At 33.9% G+C, this 16,604-nt stretch overlaps 1 protein-coding gene across 1 annotated transcript; it reads left to right on the forward strand.

The window, feature by feature from the left end:
- Positions 1 to 6,815: 6,815 nt before the first annotated feature.
- ND-24 (NADH dehydrogenase ubiquinone) lies at positions 6,816 to 16,390 on the forward strand. The gene is made up of 2 exons (XM_076497972.1): positions 6,816 to 6,938; positions 15,455 to 16,390. The coding sequence occupies exon 2, from the start codon at positions 15,462 to 15,464 to the stop codon at positions 16,212 to 16,214; it is 753 nt and encodes a 250-aa protein (XP_076354087.1). The 5' UTR covers positions 6,816 to 6,938; positions 15,455 to 15,461; the 3' UTR covers positions 16,215 to 16,390.
- Positions 16,391 to 16,604: the final 214 nt, after the last annotated feature.

The raw sequence follows: 16,604 nt of genomic DNA on the forward strand, positions 1-16,604 counted from the left end.
TGAATTCAAGAGAGAACTAATTGCAACTACTCGTACTAGTGTTAAATTATATAAAATAAAAATGTAATTATTATATTAGGCCTACTAGTAAATATCTCCTAGTGAGACAGCAATAAATTTACGGACTTGCACTGTTACAGCCCTAATATTTGAGGTTAAATTTTCTGCAGTGAATACAGCCCAATGTGACTGCTCTGAAACAATGTACATACAAGTGAAACTGTTGTAACAAACGTTATTGACGAAATAAATTGTGTTATTACATTGACTGGATGTGACATTTTAATACTAGAAATAAACGACCATGTAACACTATATTCTTGTTTTTATTTAATTAGACACTGGCGTATTGTTTTATAGCGTCTTCAGGAATGTTTGAACAAAATACAAACCGTAACTGACAGTACAAAGTTTCAAGTGGTGTAAATAATAAATCTAAAAAAGTAAAAATGGCTTCCAAATCTCCACCTCCTCTATGAAGATACTAACTAAGAGGGCTTTCTTTCACAGTAACAACTAAACATTAAAACACTATCTTTTCTTGAACAACTATTCGATAGACCCATATCTATGAAAATAGAGAAATTACAAAATATCACAAACCCAACCTCCACTAAAACCAATTTCACAGTAACAACTAAACTTTAAAACTATCTTTTCTTGAACAAATATTCTATTCTATCCGATTGAACCGTTTCTATGAAAATAGAAATGACAAAATATCACAAACTCAATCTCTACTAAAACCAATATTGAAAATAACACCGATTCAGGTATTAATTTTATTTGTTCAACAACAGATGCAATAAGTCGTACGGCTTCCAAATATCTTAATAAACACCTATTTGATACCATTAAACTTCAACTTCCCCACACTAACAAAGATGTTGAAAAAAACCGTCGATATAAAGAAAACGATCAAGAACATTCTGCAAAGAGGTAGAAATCACCAAACGTAAATCTCCAAAAACTAACCCTTATAAACTTTAAAAACGATAACAATATTACCATAAAAGAATCGGACAAATGTAAAATGTTTGTAGTTCTGAGCATCAGAAACATTTAGGAACAACTTTTTTATCACTTTAAAGAAAAGAATATTTTTAAATGCGTAACAGTGACTCTACCAAAAGATTGAGACGAAAGCTAAAGAGTTTATCTATGAACTAAGAAAAACAAGTCTTGGTTGGAAATAGAATACCTGTTATTTATGCTATAATATTTATGTACGTTCCTGAAATAACGGCTTTTAACAATGAGCGTCAAGACATCAATACCTGTACAGATCTCTATCTTATATACACTGCTGGCCAAAATCTTAAGGCCAATGAACATAAAGAAAAAATATGCATTTTGCGTTGTTAGACTCAACCACTTATTTGAGAAGAGCTTTGAAAGATGAAAATAAGAAAAGGAAAACAAAAATAAAAAACTTTTTAGCATTTAATAGAAAAAAGGTAAACATTATGAAATTAGCCTAAATACTAGCTGGTCAAAAGTTTAAGACCATACTGACACGAAGCGTTAATCGGAAAACACATAACGAGATTTAGTCATTTGTGTTGAAGCATTAGCGTTGTCGTCATCTCCCACTGACATCTCCTGTGTTACATTGGGTAAAAACATGGCAAAGGCTAAAAAGTTGACAGAGTTTGAACGTGGCAGAATTATCGAGCTGAAAAAAACGAGGTCTCTCTCAACGTGCCATTGCTGGTGAGACTGGGCGTAGTAAAACTCCTGTTGCAGATTTCTTAAAAGACCCTGAGGGATGCGGAACGAGAATTTCAAGTGGTCGGCCCAAGAAAATTTCGCCGGCCTTGAGTAGGAGGATTCGACGGGTTGTCCGGCAAGACACCAGCCGATCGTCGAACCAGATTAAGGCACTTACGGACGCAGAATGCAGCTCAAGAACAATAAGACGGCATCTACGAGAGAAAGGCTTTAAAAACCGTAAACGTCTTCAAAAGCCACGTCTCCTTCCACACCACGAAACAGCTGGGTTAAACTTGGCATGTTGGAGAGAGCATCCTCATTGACTGAAGGACCTCACTTGTGCAGAAATGACTGGATCTTTCAGCAGAACAACGCTACAATCCACAATGCCCGCAGGACAAAGGACTTTTTTCGTGGAGATTAACGTGATTCTTTTGGATCATGCAGCGTGTTTGTCCGAACTGAACCCCATTGAAAATGTTTGGGGGTAGATGGCAAGGGAAGTCTATAGAAATGGGCGTCAGTTCCAAACAGTGCATGATCTTCATGAAACCATCTTCACCACTTGGAATAACATTCCAGCTAACCTTCTGCAAACGCTTATATCGACCATGCCAAAGCGAATGTTTGAAGTTATTTGCAATGATGGTCGAGCAACTCACTACTGAGACCTCTTGTTAGGCATTTCCTACCCTGTTTAGGACCTCTTTTTGGTATGATCTTAAACTTTTGACCAGTTAGTATTTAGGCTAATTTCATAGTGTTCACATTTTCCCTATTAAATGCTAAAAAAGTTTTTTATTTTTATTTTCCCTTTTCTTATATTCATCTTTCGAAGTTCTACTGAAATAAGTGGTTAAATCTAAGAACACAAAATGCATATTTTTTTCTTTATGTTCATTGGCTTTAAGATTTTGGCCAGCAGTGTACATCAATGAGTTATTTAAACGATGGGACCAGTTCTTCCATTTTAAATCCAATTTTAAAAACTTGCTAAATTCCGTAGATCCCACCATCTATTTCGCTCAAAATCAGTAGAATGACAATAGGAGCATAAATTTTCTTGACGTTACTTTAAGAATCGAAAATGACAATAATACACAAGTTACATTGTTTCACAACCCCTCTCCCATCATCCCAAATCTTCCAAGAAAGATGCAATTACTGAAGAATTAAACAGATAACTTGCAGATGTAATGAAAATAAACAGTACATATTCTAATCTAAAATCACTTCTTCTGAGCAACGAATAGCCACTTTTTTAATATATAGCAAGATTTCAAGGACCATGACGTGCAAAACCCAGCATCGCACCTTCAGCATAAAGAAACACAGACAAACAAGCAGGGAAAACTTTAAAAATAACATAAAAAGTTATTTTTTAAACACCTTTAAATGAAAAAGCTGTCCCCAAGAAAATAAAAACTGTATTAGGAAATTTAAACTGCCGCTGAAAGTTTTTGAACGACCATATTCAACCCTAAAAGCCAACTTTCAAAATCTCGATACATTACCCTACAATGTAATAAAGCCAAATGTCTTACAAAACCGTGCTTGCAATCTAAAGATGGATGTCTTGTATTCAATGCTGTTTACCAGCTTACATTAACATCTGCCATTAGATGTGCATAGGAGAAACTGGAGGAGCCCTACACATAAGGAAAGGAGGACATGAAATAAGCGCAATTTTGAATAATTTTTATCTCGTCATGGTCAAGTAAAACCTGACGAAAAACCACCATTCTTCTTACAAATTTTCACCAAGTACTCTGACAGAAAATTCAAAAAAGTTCTTATCGAACAATTGGGATCACAAATCAATAAGCATAGAAGATGGCACCTATCATTTTACTTATTTTATTTTTCCATCATGTCTTTTTGTTATTTCAATCTGTAACTTTAAGATAATTTTTGCTTATTACAGGTAACAGTTAATTGTTTAATTACTTTAACAACAAACTTTACTACTTAATTAATATGTTAAACTCACTCTGTATAAATGCACGCTATAATTGCAATTAGATGTAAACCATTCGAAGCTTCTGAACCGTCATTAACTGTTTGTGTTTTAATATAATGCTCCTGAAGAACTTGTAAAAAAACTTTGATGTATAATTAAATTAAAAATAACAATTTGATACTATAAAGTCATTTATTTCTACTATTAAAATGTCTTCTATACACCATAATGCACAATAGAGATTAAATGATGTATTTAGCATTATTTTTGCTATATAATCCAAAAGAACCTATTTAACCATAAAATGCATTGTATTAATGTTTGTTTTTGTCCAAAAGTATATTTTTTTCTGAACTTATAATAATTCTTTGCAGTTTTTAGTAAGGGAGCCACAATATACTTACAAATGAATATTACATAAAAACAACCTTAAATTTTAATTTTACCGTTCTGAGGAGATACTCGTGTTTATTACGGATAAAACATATTTTGTTATTTTAATGTATACGAAAAACTAATCTTAATTTCGAACAAGAAACATTGTTTCCCAATGTGCAAGCGGTAAGTGTACAGACTTATAATATAAATGTTCGTTTGTTTGTTTTTGAATTTCGCACAAAGCTATTCGAGGGCTATCTGTGCTAGCCGTCCCTAATTTAGCAGTGTAAGACTAGAGGGAAGGCAGCTAGTCATCACCACCCACCGCCAACTCTTGGGCTACTCTTTTACCAACGAATAGTGGGATTGACTGTCACATTATAACGCCCCCACAGCTGAAAGAACGAGCATGTTTGGCGCGACGGGGATGCGAACCCGCGACCCTCAGATTACAAGTCGCACGCCTTAACACGCTTGGCCATGCTGAGCCTATAATATAAATTCTATATTTGATTGATCGTAAGTAAAGTATTTCTGCTTAATACATTTTTCAGATAATTGTGGCTTAAAGGTAAATTTTACAGACAAAGAAAACTTTGCAGTCAGAAGAACGTCTCATACTGATTAATTTTGCAGGTTCGCATTTTTTATAAAAAATATCTGCTAATAAATGAAACATAGAACTTGGTGCAGAAAGAGCCCTTTCCGAGCGGCAATCCGAACGTTTTAGTTTTTACCTTTGCCGCTAGGAAAAGTACTGTGACGTAATAGTTGCCAAACAAACCGCCAACGCCAGCGCGTTGAATGTAAATAAACATGGCCAATGCACACGGAGAAACAAAGGCGGAGACTGTTTTGACTTTGTGTTCTGAGCAGTGTCGAGTAGCGCCATATCAGTTCAAACCTACTCTGAACGAACTTAGAACAATTACTTTTCACACAGTTCCACGAGCAAGAGTAGCGGAACTGTGAGTGATACTGATAGCGCCCAGGCCGGTTGTGAATCGGTCATACCTCCAGTGGAAGAATGGTAAGCCTAAGTCATGAGAACAAATATGGTCTGTATTATTTCACGTGCAATTTTAAGAATCTCGAAACCTGTCTGGTGTTTATAAATTATTGGTATCACGGACTGGGTTTTATTTGTTTATACTTTGCCGACTGTGGTAACTCATACTCGGCCCTTCCACAATCATTGTACCGGGTATTTATGCCTCGTAACAAAATGAATTTCAATTATACGCCATAATTCTGTCTATAAAATCAAACTAGATGTAGCAGTCTGAATAGTTAATTTAATATTTACCATAAATGTATAATTTATATGACATATTTTGTATGTTTGTGCAAGGTGTGGGTGTGGTTTATGCGAGTAGATGCCAACCAGGAGAGAGTGCATTTGTTGTCATTTGTTCTTTTCGTGATGGCAAGGAATGGCTTCAGAGGGGTGGAACCTGTACGCTGCAGGCTGAGATCAATCCTCAGTTCTTCACGAGGAAAGATGGTGGGGACGATCCTGTCTACTGCCGATGGTTTTTCAGTCTCAACCTACCTGACTTGAAACCCACGGAATCCAAAACAGTGGGATCCGACACAAAACATGAACGTTCAAAGTGATCTTGACAAAGCTTTGCATGGTGTGAAGGAGTCCAGTTCTTCTTATTGACCATCGGCACCCACTGTCGCCACCTTGCCGGCTCCTTCTTCTTGCACGGAAACGAAAAGAAGCTTTTGCCCGATGCTGAACCGTTTTTACAACCATGAGCAACGCAGTAAACCATGTTATCATAAAACAAACGTAAAGTAGCAATATCAAGACAAAAAATAGTCTCACAAAGTATGTAATCCGAAAAAAGCACCGATAGATTTATTAGGTTGAGGAATAATTCGTGAGCGTTTTTAAATAATTTCATTCAAGCATTACATGCAAGACTATACAATACTTCAATGCATGAACACATTACACCCAAAACATTTATTATGATACTTTATTTCATGTAATACCTAGGTATATAGTATGCATTGTTTTAAACGAAATTGCAAGAAATTAAATGCGAAAAGCAGATGGTGTCGAAAATGCTCGATTTTGTCCACTTGACATTCCATTTAATGAGCTGAAAATGAAAGCAAATATTAAAGACATATGAAAATCAAACACACCATCTATTAGAGCAAAAAATTATCTACCAAATGACATGAAATATTTTGCGAAAGCGTTTCATTTATGAATATATTTTTTTAACTTGAAAAAACGCTCACGAAAACATCAGCACTGAAAGGAACAAAATGGTCGGCGCGCAACGAAGCATGTTTGGCAACTATTTGTTTGTTTGTTTCTGAATTTCGCACAAAGCTACTCGAGGGCTATCTGTGCTAGCCGTCCCTAATTTAGTAGTGTAAGACTAGAGGGAAGGCAGCTAGTCATCACCACCCACCGCCAACTCTTGGGCTACTCTTTTACCAACGAATAGTGGGATTGATTGTAACTTATAACACCCCTACGGCTGAAAGGGCGACCCTCGGATTACGAGTCGCATGCCATAAAACGCTTGGCCATGCCGGGCCTTGGCAGCTATTACGTCATAGTTGTAAAACGTCACGGAAACAACCGAACGACCGAGAGAAACGTGAGTTCGAGGACCCTCATATTTTGTTTCATTTTTACTCAAAAACTAAAATGTTTAAAAATATGTCAACCACACAGGAATTATACCTAACCAAAGTAAAGTTTCTAAGGCAATTATTAAATTTGTTGAAAATTTACCTTTAATCCACTGCAGTATCATAAAAAATGTATATTAGGTGAAAGGATTTTAAAATATTTGATTTTATCTTCCAGAAAGGTGGCGTTAAAGTTTAATCTTCCGTAAGAAGAGAAGGGATAGAGGTGAAGTTTATACTTTTCTGGATATAAAATTATTGTAATATCATATATATAGTTTCATCACATAGCAACAAGGAAAGCATTTACTTAAAAGTTATTGTAATTATTTATGAATTTGAAGGAAACCCAAGCACTGCTTCTTGTTGTACTTGTAGTAGCAGTAAAATGACACCGTTTTAAAGTAGACTAAATATTAACATGTATTATTAACATACTCAGTCTAATACTTAGTGTTACTAGTAATACCTTAAATTATGGTAAACGACCTTTATTGTTTACTGATAACAAATGCAATTGTACTATTCAAATTTACAACTGCTCATAGATTTGAACATCAGTAATGCAATCAGTATAATTTAACAGGCCACTATATGTTGATAATGGTAGTTTCTCATCATGGACTTCCCCAAAACCTCACAAGGACTGGAAAACATTACCTTTAATACATTACGTCTTTATAATAAATTATTCTAATTGATGAACTTAATGCTTTTTCACAGTGTTTCCAACATAAATTATAGACAAGTATATGTCCAGTAATCCAAATTTAATACCAAAATGATAGCAGCCCATACACACAAAAATATTTTATTTATAAATACACACACAAAATTGATTTAAGAAAAGCCAGCCACTAAGATATAGAAACTTGATGCATTATAAGAAAGAATTCATAAACTCGTCAAGGACAAATCAGAAAGACAGAAACAAACACATGTAATGATGTATACACTGACATAATACTATCAACAAAATAATGACATAATAGCATTATTCTTGCAAGAGAGAAATTGATGGACGAGAAACAAACTGTCAACAAATTGTAGCCTAAATGCTAAGTCAAAATCAAAATGCTTTCATCAGGACTGAATCATGCAGTGAATATTAGCATCATAAATATGTAAAGATGAGCAGATTATCTGGCTATTCTTGTGGGATTAATTCAATGGGAAAAGGAAGCTTTTTGGAATAGATGGCTAACATTTAAATAGCCTCGATGGACTCAGCAGATAGCCCAATGTGGCTTTGCTATAAAAAAAACATGCACACATTTAAACAGGGTAGGAGCTGACTTGGTTGGAAAGCCTATTAACAAGTTTAAAGGCAGCTTCAGACTCTATCAACTTCAAGTAGATAGAGGTGAAGACCAGGATAATACAGAAAAGTAAGATGTAAAGAAACTCTTAGTCAGAGGCACCCTAATTCTATTATACAGTGCTCTCAGCCTTCAGCTGGTGTCTTAAAAAAAATTATAATAGAAAGTCATGATCATTATCATAACTGAAATGCCAGATATTTCTGTACCAATGAACCTGAGTCTTTATTCTTTTAAGTACCTATTAATGCCTCTGAGTCTAATACAGAAGTAGTTATGAGAATGGGATAAATAGATTACTTCAGAGTACTAGTCAAAGGATTTTGATAAATTGGGAGTAACTGACACAATTTTCTTTGAAATAACAGGTTTATAGGTTATATAATAGGAATACAGTGCTTGAAAGTGGAGAAAGAATGTTTTCATGTGTAAAAAATGGCAGCTACATGGACTATCATGGGTAAATCAGTGCTGGCATAGCTACCCATCTTACTGGTCTTCATTGAATAAACATGAACTGGTGTGCTTTTAAAAATAATTTTTAAAATGTTGCACTCTTCATGGCTCTTCAATGCACTTTTAACCCACCCACTCCCTCCTTATAGTGGAGTACAGTTCCTAGTTGGTGGGGTGGTGGACAATGGATGCTTCCTCCTGAATGTCATAAATTCCACTCATTAGAAAGTATAATGGCTGTATTCTAACAGTATGAACCTTCCTATTAATGGACAAATATTCTTGGTGCTGTCATATATTGGACTATGGGTGATCCACTACATGTAGTTTTCCCCTATCCTACTGTTGCACAGATGTCAGGATCTCAGGTGGCTTGGTGTTGAATGTGTACATGGTTAGCACATATGAGCACTTCCTTGGATGGCAAAATGAAAGTTCCATTTCCTTTCTGCTTCTTGGTGTGGAAGGTAAGACAGTTAATGCCCTCTTCCTGTTATGGAGGAAATGAAAATAAATTATTCCTTATGTTTTTGGACTAGAGTTCACTTGCAATGTATGGTCTCATTACACCATACTGTATGTTCATTTTTCATGCTATGTTTCTGTACTTACATATTCTACACTTAATTTGACAACACATATCTTCACTGGGAGCAAAGAGTATACCCTCATACAAAAGGGGTGCAGTCTCTCATGATATATCATGTTACATTTCATGGGTTCTTTTCAGGTATTTTCCAAAAGTAACTTTTGCACCAGTCTCTGGCATTTCAGTGTGTGTTTCTAGCTATCATGTAATTGGAAGTAAGGTACCATATCAGAAGTTAACATTTTCCAACACATAAAATGTATTTTTGATAGTTACCTACATCCTCTCATGATTCTTACCCATCCTATTTCATTTGGGGGCATTTTTGTTACCTAATCTTGAAGTGATGATTTAACAATCAGTTTTGAGGGAGTCAGCCTGTGCTAGGAGGGTGTGTTTCATTCTTATTGGTGAAGGGTTGTTATATGCCAAGTTTCATGTTACAGCACAGCATTACCATATGGAAACATGCAAGTTTAGATGGGAGTCGGAAGCTAGTGGTGAGCAGCAGATTGTGCATATAGATAAAGGGCAGCACAAAATCAAGGAAAGCTATTACATGAAAAGAGGTCCATCAGAAGTACATTTTCAGTACTGGAAAATTTTAACTTTTGTATAAATAGACAAAGGCACATTTAGTTTAAGAGAAACAGAGGCAATTTTTTCACTGAGAGAAAAGACATACTTTTGTACAGAGAAATAAGACCATAATTTTTGTATGGTGATAAGAAACTGAAATAAAAAAGGCAAAACAACTATAGCTAGAACTTTCCTGTAATTTACTTGATATAGCTAGTTATTACTTAATATGCATGCAGTAAGAAAAATTAAATCAGTTGTTTTGTGCTACTTTTCATGTTTTTACATTAATAAACAAGTTGCTTTGAAAAACACACATTTACTATATGTTCAACAATAGAAAAGGCTCCACATTACTCACCTTTCAGAGACCTGGTTTAGAATGAGAACTGTCTTTGAAGGGGTACTAATTGGAGTATTCTAACATCCAAGTCCAAGTATAGAAATAAGGAACCTAACATATGACTCATTATAATTTATATAATATTATAAAAAGATCATATATGTGTGTTTTTGTAGATGATTAGTTTTCAGAGTTCTTAATAATGTTAATAATGAAAAATTTGATTAGGTTTTAAAGGGAGTGAGTTCAATGAATGTATAAAACTGTTCAGTGTATGATGTAGAAGTATTTTCTATGCATATGTTTCAGCAGAAAGTTACTGGAAAGTGTTTAGTATTAGAATTCTTAACAAACTCATGCCTAACACTAACTCTGCATAAAATAATGTAATATAGTTCACTTAATACATAGCATGAAATAACCAATAAAATGCACATCCCTTTACCATTTTACCATAAAGATTGGAAAGATATTCTATGACCCTACTAGTGTATTGGGACTTCATGACAACTTGTGATATTCTCTCCTCAGCAAATGATAACCTGTAATATGTTTGATCAGAAACACGACTGATTAACAAATAAGATTGGACAAGTGTTGAAAGGGAATGATAGGAATTATCCTAGAAATTCTAGGCTTTTTAGGTGTGTTCTGAATAAATTGATAAAATAAACTTTACAAGAGTCATTTAGTGAAATATAGTATAAATGGATTTTAACATGAGTTTAGTAATCCTTTATAATTTATTTTTAGAACATCACTTCTTTCCTGGATTTAGTATATTTAGATTTTTAAAGAACTTTACATAAGGTACCACATGAAACTTTAATTATTTCTACTAACTCAGTAGATTACACCAATTTTATGACCTCATAGTAACCATCAGAGTTTCAGTACTATTAAATTGTTTTGTGTGTCTACACTAAAATGTTCAAGCTTTTAATAAACATTGCAAGCCTTCTGTGGACAATAAATCTAAATTTGAAATTCTTTTTACTAAAAATTTGTCTGTGAATATGGACAAATATTGTCAGAGTATTGACTGCTCTGAATGAAGAATGATTTTCTCATTAGGATTACAAATACACTTGTTTATGTGGAAATTTTAAAATTTGGAATCTCCTAAATAAATATCAAACTTTTTGGTTTTTTCATAAGACCATATTTTATTTGCTATTTACCCTAACTCTGTATACAGGAATAGTCAGTTTGGTTGGTCTAATAACTATCATGAAACTTTAAAGGTTGAAAAGTGCAAAATACAGTGTACAGTACTGTTCTGTCCTCTTTAGTATTGACCATGAAGTTTTAAAGTAATTCTGAGAGTTTCTACCTCTCACCTTTTTACATCTAATTCCTATGTTGATTTAACTGTTAGCAGCTGAAGTAGAAACCTGCTGAACAAAAAACAATGAATCACTGCTCCTTTTATTGGACTGTTTGTGTTACTGTGATATGACAGTCAACAGTCAACATTTGTGCACCACAACTTCCATAGCTTTCCCACATAATGTATATATAATTCTAATTTCAAGAACACAGAAGGGAAGTTTCGTCCTGCATGTTGACACTATAGTTGTTACAACGATAATTCTCTAAAATAATAAATATACAAGAAAATGTTTATTATCAAGTTCTGTACAATGTCTGAACCGATCTAATAAACTTAAGTATTTGGATGCTAGTTATCCCAGAGTGTTCAGAATTTAGTGGTACAAGTTGTGTAAGTGCTTATGAACACATATCTGTTATTACTGTTTACTCATAAATGTTTGATTTTCAGTCATTTTTCTTAAAACATCACAGAGTAAATAAAATATATAGAGAAAAACAATGATTTTCATAATTATGTGTTACAAAATTGATTTGTGCACAAAACATAACTTCTAAGATTTGCTGTAAGCCTCATTTATTCTTTCTTGTGGAAGGAAAAGATTAATTAATTTTTATAGATTTTAAAGATACAGTTACAACAGAAAGTGTTTGTACCCCTGCATCCCAAGTAGTTTTTTTGCTCATAACTTAAAAAGTATCATGATTAGGCTAATAGGCATATAATATATTATAAATATACTAACACACATCTACATAAATTTTTATGTAAATTAAATGGCAAATAAACTGTTTATAAACAAATAACCAAAAATAGGAGGAGCAGAAAGTGTTTGTACATTTCAGAACGTGTGAAAAAACTGATATTACCATAAAAATATTGTTTAGTTTGGCAAATAAACTACATTATACAATTCCAGAACTAGACACTGGGTTTATAATTATTGGAATTTAGCCAGCAAAACATTTACTTCCAGTAATTTAGCGCCATCTCTGTCATTATCTGCTTGGTCATCATGGCGAACAGGAAACAACTTTCCAGTGATTTAAAAAACCGAATTATTGTAAAATACAAGTCTCGTGTGTCTCTTTCCAGTATTGCTACACAACTTAATGTGCTGAAATCTACTGTTCAAAGCATAATTGCCAAGTTTAAGCTTACAGGATCAACTGCTAACATCCCTCATTCCAGACAACCCATTAAAATTCCAGAGAGAAATAAGAGGAAGGTTCTCAGAGAAGTTAGTAGGAACCCTTGTTTAACACATAATGACATACAGAAACTGGTAAGGGAAACTGGGGTTGAAGTAATTACGAACGTGTTTTACGCTCTTCTGTGTTCAAAGCATGCCATCCTCATAGAACTCCATGTTTAAAGTCTGTTCATTTAGAAGCACAATTAAAGTATGCAGATAAACTCTTTACCTATTGGAAGAGTATTCTTTGGTCAGACAAGACTAAAATCGAGCTTTTCAGCCACAATGATGTTTGCAATATTTTCCATAAGAAGTGGGAACGAAATCTTCCGAAGAACATCATCCCTACAGTTAAATACGGAGGTGGCTCAATCATGCTATGGGGTTCCTTTAGCTCTTCTGGTGCAGGCAGCCTTCACTGCATCAACGGAATCATGAAAAAGAAGAGTACATTGATATATTAGGCACTTATGTAAAATATCAGGAATGTGCTCAGAACTTGTGGCTTGGGTGTTGTTGAATCTTTCAGCACGACAATGACCCTAAGCACACATCGAAATATGTGCAATCCTGGTTGCAGAGGAACCATATAAGCATTCTGGAGTGGCCATCGCAGTCACCCGATCTCAACCCAATTGAAAACGTTTGGCGTGAGTTGAAGACCAGGGTTCATCAGTGTCATCCGAAAAACTTGCAAGAGTTGGAGGCCTTCTGTAAAGAAGAATGGAAGAAAATGCCAGTCGAGTACTGTCAAACAATCATGGAGGGCTATGAGGAGAGATTGCGCCAAGTAATTCACCTGAAAGGCTACACAACTGATCATTAAAGTAGACACACGAACACTTTCTGTCCCTCCTGTGTTTGGTTATTTGTTTATAAACAGTTTATTTGTCATTCAATTTGCATAAATATTTATGTAGATGTGTGTTACTATAATATTTATAATATGCTATACTTTCATTATCCTAATTGTGATACTTTTTAAGTTATGAGGAAAAACTACGCACAATGCAGGGGTATGAACACTTTCTGTCGTAACTGTACATTTTAGAAATCCATAAAATTATCAAATTACTCTCCTATTATACATAAAGCCACTACAATGTGTCTGGCTTTCTAACTGAGCTATTTGTGGGTTTAAATATATCTCATTTCAATTCAGAGGAATGGATTAGTCAACATACTTTATCATTTCATGAAAAAATTACAAGTTTCTCTTTCAAGCCAATTACAAATTTCTTTCAAATTTACATAGGTTAAAATGAGCTCTTTCTGTTATTTATAAACTTGTACTTAAGGACAAGTAAAAAAAGAGGTTTAAAAAGAATATAGTAGTTGCAGGGACTACCCTTGAAGGTTTCCAAAATATATTGATATATCAGCAAATTAAAAATGTGGGAGATTATATTTCAGCTTGTAAATGTCTGAAGTTTGAGTTTCTAATTTGTTAATCACTATAAATGTTGTATGCTAGGCATAATAAAATATAATTTTAACAAAAAGACATGCTATGTGACATATCAGAAAGTATAGTTATCTTTATCTGCAGCTATAGAGGATTTGCACTTGTTTGTAATACTTTCTGTCAAATTAGGAAATTAGAAAAAATATTAAAATGGGAATCATACGTTATGTTGTAATGCCAATTTTATTAATATATGAAGATGAAGTTATTTAATTACACTTTGAAAATAACTCTGAACTGTCATAACACGCATCATTTGACTTGTCAGTAGTGAGAGGGTTAACTAAGAAGAACACATCAGTAAATATTGGTAAAACACTACTCAGTTGGATGGTTGAATAATCATAAGCAGAATGTTGTTTCTGATGGAGTCTAGACAATATGAATCTTTTTTTAATAGAGAAATGCCTCAGGGGTCAATGCTATACCTTTGATTTTTTTATGTACATTAATAATATTGATAGAAGCATAATTAGTCGAGTTTGCTAATCACTTGATAAGTTAGACAAATATTTGGTAAATGCCCTTTAGTAATAGTAAGTGGAAGGAAATGGATTTAGTTTGTCATAACTTGAACCTCATGTTTAATATAGGTGGGAATACATTCAGTACTGTGACTAAATGAAATGGTCTTGACATAACTGTATATATGTTACTTATACCATAAAAGCAGTCCTGTGATGATGATATAAAAACTAATAGAATTTTACAGTGTGTTTGTAGATATTGATAACTGCTCAAAAGAGGTACCTATCTCTTTTACAAATCACTAGGTGAGCCACCTGTAGAGTACTGTAAACAGTTTTGGTTTTCTGATTTAAGAAATGATACTAACTTAGAATGCAACTAGACTGATTCCATGGATGGAAAGGTTATCTCACAGGAACAAGTTAAGAAACTTAATTTTCTAAGGAAAAACTAAAGGAAGAGATGACTTATTGAACATTTACAAGGTTATTAGTAGAATTAATAAATTATTAGCCTTCACTATTTTGTGCTATATTCTAAAGATGATAAAATAATAATCAAGCAAGTTTATGATATGGAAAAAAGCAAGCTAGTTTAATTTACTCTAGGGTAGACATACAGGAATGGCTTTCAATGGAAAAATGGACTTTGTCTGTAATTTATGGATAACAAATAATTTATGACACAGCGATGTTTGCATGTTAAATGTATGTATACGTATATATCATTTTATTTTCAGAATTCTTTTCTGACCAAATATGTATTTTATTCTCACAAGCCTCTTTTTCTCACAGAAGGGACAACTTATGGACTTTGTTCACTGATTTGAGGATCCATTGATCACCATGTTAAATGATTAAAAAAAGGGCCAGTATATTGTGTTTAGTATTTTAAATCTGAACTGTTATTATCTAATAGGAAGTCCGTTTGAATCCTGCTAATGTGAGTGCTACCATTGTTGTATTTTATTAATAATGTCTATATTTTCTTTTTAGTACAACAATGTTGCTGTCATCTGTTAGAACAGCTGTAAATGGGAAGCTTTTTTGTGCCAGATCAGGTTTGCAGATGTTCCGAGCATTTCACAGATGTGCACCCTGTCTTAGTGAAAATACTCTGTTTGTTCATCGTGATACTGATATAAATAACCCTGCTACTGTATTTGATTTTACCTCTGAGAACCTGAAGCGAGTCAAGGCTATCTTGAGCATCTATCCAGAAGGACACAAGTCAGCTGCTGTCATTCCTTTGCTTGATTTAGCTCAGCGACAACATGGATGGCTTCCAATATCAGCAATGCATAAAGTTGCTGATATGTTAGATATGCCAAGAATGAGAGTGTATGAAGTTGCTACTTTTTACACAATGTTTAATCGTAGTCCTATAGGGAAGTATCATGTGCAGGTTTGTACCACTACTCCTTGTATGCTGTGTGGAGCAGAGGAGTTACTTGACTGTGTTAAGCAGAAACTGGGTATCAAAGAAGGGGAGACCACTAAAGATGGATTATTTACTCTTAGTGTGGTTGAATGTTTGGGTGCCTGTGTGAATGCTCCCATGATGCAAATAAATGACAATTATTATGAAGATTTAACCCTAAAAGATGCAGAAGAAATTATTGACGATCTGAAAGCAGGAAATAAACCTAAGGCTGGACCTCGTAATGGTCGATTTGCTTCTGAGCCCCTTGGTGGTTTGACATCCCTGACAGAACCCCCAAAAGGACCAGGATTTGGGGTTAGGTCAGATCTGTGAATGGTCAGCATGTTTATGAAAACATTAATTTAGGTATTTAGTAAAGGATATTGTGCAGACATATTTTTTGTGGCAAAGTTGTTCATTTGCTGTGAAAGAAGTATTTAAATATCCTTTGTTCAGAACAGAAGTTGTAGTACAAGATTGTTAAAATAATAAATGTTCATGATTATTGATATATTGCCTGATTATTATTTATTTATTTTTGACATATGTTTCAAGGTTTTATATGAAGGTTGTTGTTTTTTTTAAGTGTAGTAAAATAAAAACTTTTAAGGTGTGGATGCATTTTGCTAGAAATTTTGTGTTGTAAACATAAAAAATAACAGTATAAATGACAGAGTCTGTGTGTTAGTATGTGAAACAATTAGTTAAGGAGTGAGAAAGAGT

Source organism: Tachypleus tridentatus, chromosome 4 (assembly GCF_004210375.1).
Source record: "Tachypleus tridentatus isolate NWPU-2018 chromosome 4, ASM421037v1, whole genome shotgun sequence".
NCBI lineage: Eukaryota > Metazoa > Arthropoda > Merostomata > Xiphosura > Limulidae > Tachypleus > Tachypleus tridentatus.